This window comes from Talpa europaea (genome assembly GCF_964194135.1).
Source record: "Talpa europaea genome assembly, chromosome: 10".
Classification (NCBI taxonomy): Eukaryota; Metazoa; Chordata; class Mammalia; order Eulipotyphla; family Talpidae; genus Talpa; species Talpa europaea.
In genome coordinates this window covers 75,804,438-75,816,895 of record NC_140077.1, presented here as the reverse complement: position 1 = coordinate 75,816,895, position 12,458 = coordinate 75,804,438, and the positions used below count along the sequence as shown (strand labels likewise).

The 12,458-nt window shown below is 52.1% G+C and overlaps 1 protein-coding gene across 1 annotated transcript in view; it reads right to left on the bottom strand.

The window, feature by feature from the left end:
- Nucleotides 1-11,973, bottom strand: part of LMOD1 (leiomodin 1) — a gene marked incomplete at both ends in the record, with an annotated part of 37,583 nt that extends 25,610 nt beyond the window's left edge. Inside the window, one exon of the mRNA XM_084245534.1 lies at nt 11,707-11,973. Coding sequence (XP_084101660.1) covers nt 11,707-11,973 — 267 coding nt within the window. The remainder of the gene's footprint in view (nt 1-11,706) is intronic.
- Between the last annotated feature and the right edge of the window lie 485 nt (nt 11,974-12,458).

Sequence of the window (12,458 nt, the reverse complement as noted above, 5' to 3'; positions counted from 1 at the left end):
TTCCCAAGGGGACAGGAGAGGATAGAATCCAAAAGGGGGTGAAGGCACCAGCCTGGCATGGGAGGACGTGGGGATCATCTCCATGAGCTGAGAGAGAAGGGGGAAAGGCGCATATAAGGAAGGTTATGTTTTCAGGCAGCAGAAGAGGAATTTGAGGGTATTCTCGCCTGATGCCTTCAAGTTTCTCAGTGAAATACGATGCTAGGCCATCTGCGGAGGGTGACAAGAGAGATGGTGGGACAAGAGGGCTTCATGGAAGCTACAAGGCTTTGGCCCACAGCAGTGCAATGCACACTGCTGTCCCCCACCATCTGAAAGTAGGCTGCTCCTATTTGGTATGACACAGGAGGTGATTGTTTTGGGTTGGGAATGCTGTTATCATTAATCTGTATGGAAACATTTCATGGAAGCATTCCCAGACCCTCAAATCACACCACATTGGAACCATCTACTCTCAGATAGCTGGGGACTTATTTTCCTCCTGGTCTAACCAGCAGCTTGAGAACAGTGGACAGGCCAAATGGTCTGCATCCCCAGGCTGCGGGGTACGACAGCAGGGCCCTGAGAGTGAGAGCCGAGCATGATGGGATGAAGGACTGAGTGAGCTACGCATTCAACAGGAAAATAAGGAAATCTGGAAAGGGCCTGGAAATCAAGTGGAGACATCCGTCCACTTTGGGAGAAAGAAAGGCTCAGAATGAGAAGAGGCTGGGGTGTGGGCAGGCCTATGCACTGCCATCTTTGGCAAAGTCCAAGTGTCCAGGGTAGAGGACTCTGACCCGGGCTTATGGAAATGTCCACACCTCAGTGAGGGGTCAGGGGACAGCGGGCAGGATACATTCGAAGGACCTGACATGCTCTCATTGCCCTCAGAGGAGGACTCACTAGAAATGATGATGATGGCCAGTGCTTAATTAAGCACCAACTGTTTTTAAAGCACTGTTTTAGACCTTCTCCAAACTTTTGGACCCAATCCTCAGAGAGCTTCTTCAAATTAGGCAGCATCACCTCTATCTACGCGCAAAGAAATGAAAAGTTTACTAGACTCTCTCTGACCCAGGAATTCCACTCCTGGGGACATAACCAACAGAAATGACATCAGAAGTGCACAAGAAAATGGACAGACATGTTCACAGCAGCCTTGTTTGCAATAACCCTGAGCTGCAAACAATCCCAATGTCCACTAACGGTAAGTGGGTAAGAGAGGTGTCGTCACATGATCTAGTGGTGGAAGTTTAAAAAAACGCTACAGAGAAGAGTTGGATGAACCTCACCAAGATGAGTGAAAGAAGCCAGATACAAAAGCACACAGATGGCAGGAGGGGGAGGGAGAGAGGAGAGGAGGGAGCAGGGAAGAAAGGGAGAGAGAGAGAGAGAGTTTTTAAACAGGCAGGACAGGGTCCCGGGAGGCACAGTGGGTTGGGCGCAGCACTGTGGGTCTGTCCGCAGCCTCTGCGGTGCAGGTTCGATTCCTGGCCAGCCAGGGAGATTCCCACATGGCACTGCAGACCTCTCCTGTCTCGCCTGCTGCTCCCTTCAGCAGTGTGCTTCAGTCCTTCTGCCTGTTCTGTTCCCCACTCTGTCTCTGGTGAATCCTCTCACCCTCCCGCACATCTGGCCTGTGCCCCGGTTCTTGTCTAAATAAAATAAATCTTTAAAAAAAAAACAAACAGGCAGGACAAACCTATGGAGCTGGCAGCAAGGGGAGGGGTTTCCCATGAGGAGCCAGTGGAGATGGGGAGGGAGGGGCGTGCAGAGCTCCGTATGTTCTGCTCCTTGTTCACTTCGTGAGAATTTATGAAACTCCACATTTGTGCTTTATACACTTTTCCGTATTGCATTTTCTATTTCAAAAAAACATGTATTGGAAAAAATCCAGTACTGTCAAGTACACTGTGAGATTCGACATTAAAAAATAAAAATCACAGAAAGTGAGGTTTATCGATGTCAATGTTCATCTGAGGCTCACAGCTGGGAAGGGTCAGGCTGAACCAGAGTCCTGACCCCCTGGCCTCCTGTCCCACCACCAGCCGTCAGCTGGCAGCAGGGAGAGCGCCTGCGGCCCCCTCCTTTTCCTTGGGCATGGGTGGCCTTGGGGACGGAAGATGGATGCCCTGGAGGTGAAAAGCTACTGGATTTTCAAGCAGCTCGGGCAGCTGGGTGTTGTCTTTGGTGTTCCCCTTGCCAGATCTCATACCCGAAAGTGTCTTCGTGTTTCTCTCCCTCACCCAGAGAGCACTGAGTGTTCTTCGAGTAACTGAGGCTTAACCTCTGACTATTGTCACAGCCTCCGAAGTTTCTCCCTCTTCAATCCAGCCTGCATGTGGCTGCGGGGTCGTTTTCCCAGAGCAGCACTGCACACCCTGCCCTTCCTGGGGAGGGGCGCCTGCCCCCTGCTCAGCCTGGCCCCCCACCCCATGCCTTTCATCCCTTCTTGCTTCCTGGCCACGTGGCATCAAGGTCTCCTTCGCTCTCCTTGATCCCACATTTACCTCCCGCTGCCCCCCTAATCCTTTCCTTCCCACTAGAACAAAACTCAAGATCTTGTCTTATCCCCACCCCAGTCCTCACCCGAGTTCCCTCTCCTGCCCACTCTTTGCTACAGGGAAACCACTCCTGTCCAGGCCCCTAGCTTGTCAGTGGGAACCATCTTGCCATTTACAATGATTGAGTCTCTGTTCTTCTCATCTTATTAAACCTCTCAGCAAAAATGAACATGGGGATACTTTCTCCTCCTGTAAACCCTGATTCATTTGCTTTTGTGAGACCAACTCAGCGTCCTGCTCTGGCTCCATCACCTCTTCCAAGCCTAAACGTGGGCAGGGCTTGGTCTGTCATTCACATTCTCAATCCACGGTCACGCCGGAGTGATCTCTTCTGGACTATGGCTTTAAAGACCATCTACCTATGCGCAGGGGTTAGAGTCCCGGTACTATGAAGCTATCAGCAACCACAGCAACATGAGTTGGAGCCCCGCCAGGGAGCTACCCACATGGCGCAGCAGACCTCTCCTGTCTCTCCTGCTGCTCCCCTCAGCAGTGTGTTTCAGTCAGTCTGCCTGTTTTGTTCCCTGCTCTGTCTCTGGGGAATCCTCTTACGCCCTGCCCCGCACCTCTGGCCTACACCCCAGTTCTTATATGCATAAATAAATAAAAATAAATCTTTTTTTTTAAAAAAGATCATCTACCTACTGGTGGCTCCTTAACTGAAGCTACAGCACTACCTTCCCTCCTAGATTCATCCTGTCACCCCAACACTTCCTCCTGGGGAGGGACCTCCTGAGGGCAATGAAGTTAACTTGATGTCCTCAATACCACCTGCCGTTGTTGTTTTCTGTCTTAGTAAGCAACACCAAACTTCCCCAACAGCGCAGGGCCGGTCACCCTGCATCCCTCTCCCCAGCAGTCATTTGCCTCTAAAATAGTTCCTGAATCTCATCACTTCTCACACCTTCCTGAGCTCTTGCCTGAGCTACAGCCACACCTTCTCACTGCCTTCCTTCTCCACCAGCCTTGCCCGCCTATTCACCTGGAAGCTGGCAGAGCGACTGAGCTTTTTAAAAATAAGTCAGATCACATCTTCCCCAGCTCAAAATCTTCCAATGATGTCTCACTGCACTTGGGAGAAAAATCCAAACTCCCTCTGCTGCACTTATAGGGCCCTGTATTATCTGAACCCTGCTTACCTCTTGGGCCTTATCTCCTCCAGCACCCCCTGCTCACGTGGCTCCAGTTACACTGGCCCGGCTCTCCACTGACATACTAAACCTGCTCCCACCCCAGGCCTTTGTGCTTGTTGTCCCCTCTGTGATGAACGCCGGCTCCTCCAGCCCATGCCCAGCTCTGCTGCAAAGTCACCTCTCTGGCGGTGGCCTCCCTGCTACCCTGTTGGAAATCCTCACGCACCCACATGGTCAGTGATGCCCTCTTTCCGGAAACTGTGCTGTTCTCTATACCACATATGGGTTCTGTGTTACAGGGGCACATATGACCTTCCCATTAGAATACAAGCCCTGTGAGGGCAAGAGCCCCATCTGTCTTAGTCACTTCTCTATCCCGGTGTTTACAAAGTGCCTAATGTAACAGGAGCTCATGAAATAGTTGAGGAGTCGCGATTTAATGGAGTCTTGTCTCCTTGGACACACACAACGTGATTCATAATCTCTGCCAATGAAAAGAATGAAGAGAAGGGGAAGGGGTGGAGAGGACAGCAGTGAAGGGCAGGAGGAAATGACCACCTGGGGGCTCTGACCACCAGGTTTCCCACCAACCTCCTGCTAGCTGCTGTCTGTCCTTTGTTTAAACCTCACAATGACCCTCTGACGAGGAGCTGTTATTTCCATTTTAGAGATGGGAAGAGTCAGGCGCAGAGAGGTGAACAGTTTGAGTCACACTGGCAAGAGTTTTAGTCTCTCAGGCAGCAGCTGAGAGAGCAGGGCCTGCACCCCGGTGCAGCTGGCCTCTGAAGACACATCTAACCACTAGGCTCAGCACCCTCTGCACCCAGAGTGACATGGTCGGCCCCACCCTTTACAGACTCAGGTGCTGCTGGCCCTGCGGCTGAGTGGCAACTTGAAGGAGCCCCGAGGTCCTCTGTGAGGGAAGGGAGGTGAAGGGATGGGGGTACAGGGGTGTGGGAGCAGGAGGCCTTTCTGACAACTTGGCTTGGCTTTTCTCAGAGGACTCCAGAAACAAACAGATGAAGTAAAATTCTTCCAAAGCAGCCTTAGTTTTTCTGAGCTTGTGCTTAGGGCAGAAGGCTGAAGATGAGAATTCACAGCCCTGAAACCTCCCCATCTCCCATTCCCCCCCCCACCCTGCCACAGCCAGCCACCCAGGGGGGCCTTTGAGCCTGGGGCGTAGACTAGATTAGACCAAGGCCCAAGGAAATCAGCCTCACTTTCCCTTAAGTTAGCTCCTTGCTTCTCTTCCTCCCCTTCTCACTCTCCCTTCCTGTCCTTTCCTCACTCCCACGACAGTATCCTTAAATTTTATGATAGATTTTTTTTTAAGCGTTGATTTGGCATATGTACAGGTGTAAAGTCTGAAGAACTTAGGGTGAGGAGAGGGAGGTGTCTCATGATGTGCCAAACTCCTCAATATCCTAGACCATCTAATCCTCAGGAGAACCCTTAGAGGCTGATGGTATCATCCCACTTGACAGGTAAAGCAGTGGAGCCTCAAGAGCTAGTAAATGAGCTGGCACCGATGCCGCCTTTGGCACCAGCGGTCACTCAACAGAGCTGGTGTGCTTCCTCCCTCAGGGAACTCACTTGAGTTCACTGGCTTAGCAAGGGGCAGAAGCAGAATTCAAACCTGGTGCTATCTGGTTCCCGACACCCATGGGTTTTCTGCCCCCCACACTGGCCTGCGCAAACCCTCGAGCGTAACCGAAATTCTGACTTAGACCCTTCCTTTTTTTTGCTAGTTATGCCAGAAGTAGTCCAATAAACTAGAAAGCACAGCCTGTTTTGGAAAGGCCTGTGTATTTGTGGGCTTGAATATTCCTATTTATGTAACTTGGCAGGCGTGTGGCTCTCGATGCCCAGCCCCTGCTCCCCACTCACTGCACTTTCTGGTTGTTACTCTGTGTGTGTGTGTATGCATGCGCACATGCGTGCCCAGTCTCCTCTCAGAGTAGCTCTTGCTCTAATGCTCCATGTGCATCTAGACTTCATATCTACAAGGACAGCACTCAGCACCCCCTGTCCTCTGTCCCTCTCCTGGGCACCTCACCCAGACCTTGCATGTTGTGGCCCTGCTGAGGGGGACCCACATTGGGTGACAGATACTCCAGGGTCTTTTGGGTAAAGAGAGAGGTTGCGGGTACACATACAGATTCAATGAGAGCTTGGTCCCCAGCCTGTTTGTCTGCTCAAATGGGTCTCCTCCGGCCTCAGCCTGGTGCCACTGAAGATCCCAGAAACCCTGACGCCCCCAGCAGCGGATGCTGAAGCAGTCTCCCCTTGGTCACTGGGCTTCTACCCCACCTTTGCCATCCTCTTTGCACCGTTGAGCCACTTCATTTTTACAAGTCCCCCTCTGTCCTGTCCATCTGTGCTGTCTCCCTCTCCCAGAAAATCCTGCCTAGCCAAGCTCCTCTCACTGCTGCCCTGAAAAGGAAAAGGAAGGAAGCCTGGGGGCAGTGCTGAGGATAGAGCAGGTGCTGATGCCTCACCCCCTTGGGATACTTTATAGTCAATATTACTATATACAGAAGGAAAACGTGAACAAATGAGTAAGAACAAAAGTGAAAACACCCAAGGGTCCATCCCACCACTGAGTTTAAGAAATCATCAATTGATTTCTCTTTTTTTTCCAAAGTGCTTTTTCAAAATGTGAGTGGAGGCAGCTTTCAAACGCCAGGGAGCTATCTAAACTGTCTGAGCCTCCTGGGTGCCTGATCTTGCCTCCTGGGTCAACAGGCCCCCATCACCTCTCCTGCCCTCTCCACCCAGGCCTCCAGGGCTATTTTGGGTGTGTACCAGTCGGGGGTTAATCTCCTTAAGCAATGAGTCGTGCTGCCCAGGGCATTGCTGATAGGGCTTAGCTCTCTGCAAAGGGCAAGCAGGCTTGGTGTTGTGGCCTCAGGCCTCAGGCTTCCCAGCACTCCATCACCACTGGGATCCCATGGATGCCTGTGCACTGGAGCTGGTGGGGGAGGGGAGTGCTGAGGCTGAGCAGGCAGGGAAGAGAGGGGTCTGTCAGGAGTCTTGAGCACAGCAGGGACTGGCTAATGGGGTTGACTTCTTGGGTTTACCCCAAGGGAGAAACTAAAAGAGCTTCCTCCATCCCCCAGCTCAGCTGCCCCTGCTCCTGGCCTGGCACAGGTGTTAATCCCCAGCCCTGGCAATGGCAGCGAGAGGGAAGGGGGAGGCAGGCTGGAGATAGTCTTCCCACTTGGGAAGGAAAGAGTACACAAGAGTTGACCTGTTAGGATCCGGTTCCTGAAACCTGAGCGAAGGATGAGGGTTTCACTGAACGGCTGGCTGCATACCTGTCTGGGGGCAGAAGGGCCTCCACCTGGGCAGAAGGAAAGCAGCACACACTGCGGAGAGTCTGCCTTTTCTGAGGGAGGGAGGGAAGCAGGGGTCAGCTCCATCTAGCCCTGCCTCCTGCCTACCTTGACCCCCTGTGGACACTCATTCAATAAGCAGAGGCTAAAGCCCCAATGAGGACCAGACCCTGTGTCAGAATTTGCCTTCCAGAATCACACAAGCCAGTGAGGGAGCAAGAAAGATAGCAGACATGATGACAGTGTGATCTCAAGACTGGGGGTGGGTGGTACAGCCCCCAATGTTGGAATGCTCAGATCAGACAAGGTGTCTAAACTTGCCTGGGCATCAGGCAGGACTACCTGGAGGAATTGGCACCTGAGACCCAAAGGACAACTAAGAATTAACCTGGAAGAGGCATGGGAGGGACATGGCTGGGGGAGGGAATATCATGAAAGAAGTGACAACTGCTCCAGGAGATCCACTTCAGGGAGAAGTAGCCTAAAGTTCTTCCAGGCTAGACCCTGCCAGTATAACAGTTAGAGGGTGGATCTTGGGGCTCCCCCTCCCCAGGAAGAGTCAAAATTTAAAACCAAACTGAGCCTGCCTTCCACTCTTGGTTTCTGACTATTAAAAGAAATACTTATTGGGCCTCCCTGGTGGCTCAGGCAGTTGAGTGCAGTGCTGTGAAGCTGTCCACAGCCTCTGCAGTGCCGGCTCGATCCCCACCGGCAGGGGAGCAACCCACATGGCGCGGCAGACCTCTCCTGTCTCACCCGCTGGTCCCCTCAGCAGTGTTTTTGGTCCGTCTGCCTGTTCTGCTCCCCACTCTGTCTCTGGTGAATCTTCTCACTCTCCTGCACATCTGGCCTGTACCGTGGTTCTTGTATAAATAAAATAAAAAGAAATCTTAAAAAAGAAATACTTATTATGGAAATTTTCAAAAACATATACAAAAGCTGGGGTGGGTGTGAGGAGCATCCCCATGGGCCCATCACCTTGAGCCACAATCACAAATCAGTGGGCAATCTTGCTTCATCGCCACCCCCACCCACTTCCCTGGTCACATCATAACAAAACTAATTCTCTAATCCCTATCGTCTTCCTCCATAAAATTTTCAGTACTCTGTCTAAAAGAGAAGGACCCTTTAAAAAGTATATCTATGATATCATCATCCCACCTAAAAGGAATGAACAAAAATTCCTTAAAGCCAAGTGACATCTGTTCAGAGTTTACTTTCCCTAATCCACACCTGATTTTAACAGGTTTGATCCCTAATGCACACTTGGCTTTTATTTTTAAATTCTGTTTTCTTTCTGCACTCTTGGTTTTGATTGTTATTTTCCTATAGTCACGATGGGGTGGGCGGCAGTGGGGGTGGGGGGAGGGCAGAGGGCTGATTCCTGTGGAGCAGCCCCTGCTCCCACAGCCCATAAACGCCTAGTCTTGCTCTGCAGATGCCTCCTGGTGGTGGTGGTGATGATGGTGTGGTGGTGTGTGTGTGTGTGTGTGTGTGTGTGTGTGTGTGTGTGTTTTGGGGCCCAGGTTGTCAATTCTTCACGCAGGGACTGGCTTTGCTTCTCCTCTCTGTGACCTGCTATGGCCCTGAGGGGACACACAGTTCTCCACCAAGCCAGTTCTTATCAGCTATGTGACCACGGAGACTCTGAGTCTCAGTTTCCTGTCCTGCATAATGGGAATAAAAGATACGTATCTTCTAGGAACTGTGAGGCTTAAATAAAAGGGTGAAGATGCTTTGCATGTAGAAGGTTCTCCAGTCAGGCTCATCTTGCTATGTACTTCCTCACGTCCAGCAAACTCGGCTCAGAGTGACTTCGTTTTGACTGACTGCCAGTTCCTTACTTGCAGCAAAGGCCACCAACAGTGAGAGCTGCAGCCAGGCCCAGCCAGGAGCCCCTGGCTGCTCTGTGCCCCAGAGGTCGAAGGCCCAACCCTGACCTCCAGGGTTGGCCAGGTTATATCGGTCACTGGTGGAATAACCTGGCTGGACAGCCCTCAGGAGACGCTGGGAAAGGAGGGCCTGTGCAGGGCTAGCGATTTGCTTTTTGCTCTCACTTCTGGGTTGCCTGGCCCCAATGAGCTAATAATTTCATAGCTGCCATTCATTGAGTGTTTATTGCCCAGCTCTGTGTTAAGTGCTTTACACTATTTATCCCTTGTAGTTTCCACAACAGTCCCAGGAGGTGGGTATTTTGCAGATGAGGAGACAGTCACTTGGGGCCTCCTGGTTGTACAGATAGTAGGAGACGCCAGGACTCACACCCGGTCTTGCTGGTACTGACACCCACGTTCTTTACCTCCCCCTCTCCGTGTTGCTGATGGTGTTGAGAAGTCACTCTTTCTAAAGGCTCACTCCCATCACCCAGATTCACAGAGATGACCTGGACCCTCGGCTCAGGAGGTGTCCTGCACACCAACTGGCCTCTGTGTCGACGCAGGTCCTCGGGGGTGAGAGTGAGTGGGCCCCCTGAGGGAAAAATGGCCCCTGAACCATTCTTCTTACACCAGGTGAAGTACAAGTGTGTGTGTGTGTGTGTGTGTGTGTGTACCTTCCATTCTCTGACTGGCGCTGGGTATACCTGGCAGGAGCCAGGACTCAGCCACCCCTTCTTTGACTAAAGCCCCACAATTCCCAGAGACAGGCATTTTATTCTTAGGAAACCGAGACTCCAAGAGGCTGAATACCTGCTCTGTGTGCCGGGACAAAAGGCTTGTGCAGCACTAACTGGCTGAGGAAAAAAGGAGGAAACTTTCAGGTGCGTCAGAGTCCCTCAAATTCTGAGGCCTGAACACCTCACTTTGGGATTAAGAGGGTTTTGTGATTGACTTTGGCTCCAGGAGTATCTTTCTGAGCACCAGCCACCACTGGGCACCAGGGAGAAGGGTGCAGAGCCTGGAGGAGGCCGGGACTGAAGGCAGAGAGCAGAGTGAATGTTTGGGGCTTACTGGGGTGGGGAGGTAGTCACAGAGGTGCCAAGCCTTTGGGTGCATTTCATTTCCTTCCCTGTATTTCCTGGTCTAGAGGAAAGTCCCCTATATGTGGTTTTTATCTCCCATAAATGTTTTGATATTTATTTCTCATTAGCAGAGCTGCATCACAGGCAAACACCTTGCCCTCAGGATAATGAATTTCTGCTCCTCTTTGCTCCAATCACTTTCCAACTTCTTGGCAAAGCCTTAAATATGGGCCTGGGGGTGGTGGGGACAGAGCAGAGCTCTGGCTCAGCCTCACTTTGCCTCATCCTTCCTGCCTCCTTCCTACCGGCCCATGCCACACTCAAGGAGCCAGGGCTGAGTCCACCGACGCACCCCATGACGAGTGTGCGATGCAATTTCATACCCAGCCAGATACTCCTTGGAAGTCTCAGATGGTACCACCGTCTGTCTCATTTCCTCTGTGAGAATGAATGTGTCATTTGAGGCTCTGAGCCTCAGTTTCCATGGGTATGAAGTAAATGACAAGAAACGAGACCTAATTTTTTCTTTCAAGAATCCATCAGGGGCCTCCCTGGTGGTGCAGGGGTTAAGTCTCAGCACTATGAAGCTATCCACAGCTACTGCACCATGAGTTCGATCCCCAGCCAGGGAGCTGACCCACATGGCGCAGCAGACCTCTCCTGTCTTGCTCACTGCTCCCTTCAGCAGTGTATTTCAGTAGATCCACCTGTTCTGCTCCCCATTCTGTCTCTGGGGAATCCTCTCGCTCCCCGCATCTCTGGCCTGCACCTCAGTTCTTGTATGCATAAATAAATAAAAATAAATGTTTAAAAAAAATTCACCAGTAATGGACCATGTACAAGACGTGAGGCAAGTAGGTGTGGAATAGCAGAGAATCAGCAGAAGATTTAGAGTGGCTTCCCTCTAAATGCTCTCGACCATGGAAAAAGGGTCCAACAACTCAGGAAATGCATGGTGAAGAAAGAAAAGTCCTTGTTGCCAGCCCAGGAGACAGAAAGCAGGTTTTGCTTAAGCCTAACCCAGATGTGGGCAGATGTTACTAAAAAGAGTCAGCCCTTGCCCCTCCTCTGCTCCCTCTTGGTGGTGAAACACCCCAGGGAGACATCTCCATCCTGAGTCTCCCAGCCAAGGAGCCTTGCAGGCCTCCACAGGGGCCACCAGCCTGGGCAGCAAGTGTGAAAACTCCATCTTCCCTGGGAATGAACCCGAAGCTCTCAAGTAAGACCATTTCTCACTCCCAAGCCGGCCATTCCCACTGCTTTGTGCAGCCCCCGAGCCTCCTCAGATGGTCACTGGGCCATGGGAAGTCCGTCGGGCCAGAGCACTTACAATGACTTTCTCTGGCCAGGAGGGCTTAGCTTTCTCTTCTGGGCGGCCAGGAGAGACTGCAAACATCATCCCATCCCTCCACCCCCTCCTCACAACAGGATGGGGCCAATGTGAAGAAAACAACAGGTGAGGGGAGTGCAGGATGGTGTCCACTTGACAGTGAACACTTCAAGGACACCCTCCAGCTTGCACACTGTGGGATTATTATGAGTTCCTCCAACATACCCACTTCTGCTTATGGGACAGACGTGAGGGTGAGACTCACACTGCTGCTAGCGGGTGGGAATCAGCTCTGAAGCTGAAGCGCTAAATCCTTTGCCACAAAAGCTTGTCCTCTAAGGAAGGCAGCCTAGCCAGAAGTCGGGGTCCCCAGCCCCCCAGCCCTCGAGGGCCACTCACTCACATCCATGGACATCTCCCTCTGAATAAGTTTCTTGGTCTCCTTCTCACAGAAGTTGAGCAGGGCCTCCCGGCTGTACGTGCCCGTGGACTGTTTCTCTGTCTGGTTTCTCTGCAGCAGCCCCACGGGGATACTCCCGTCTGGCTCCACCACGTCCAGTTCCTTTTCCAGCTCCTCCATCTCCTCGGGAGACAGGGTGGACAGCAGGCTGTCAATATCAGGGTCTTCGCTCACCTGCCGGCGGTACTTGGCTACCTTGGACTTGGACATCTTGGCAAAGTGGGCTGCGGCTCTTGCAGGGGCTGAGGGAGTCGGGGGGCTGGCAGAGGGGAGAAAGGAGCTGTTCTGGATGCAGTGGATGGGCTTGGGAGCAAACCCCCAGCTGGCTGAGGACCACAGCTCCTCTGCCCGGCTGTGCCACAGATGCTGAAGTGTTAACTGGAAGCAGAAGCCTCCCCAAGCCCAGGGCTAGTGGACCCTGGCTGGCTTAACCAGCGGCCAATAAGACCTGATTACTGTCTGGCCTGAACAGAGAAGCCAATCCCCGAGTGGGGGGCGGGCCTGCCTCTCCGTCAGAGCTGTTTGAAACTTGAGGACATTCCAGGGAATCTTGGAGCGCTGTGTGACCAAATTTAGTACAGAGCATTTAGCCTTTTAAAGACAAGGGGGCCACGCAATGAGAAAAAGATACAAAAATGCAGAGGCTGGCAGGAGTAGATCAGAGCCACGGAGAGCCAGAAAAGCAGGGACTGGGC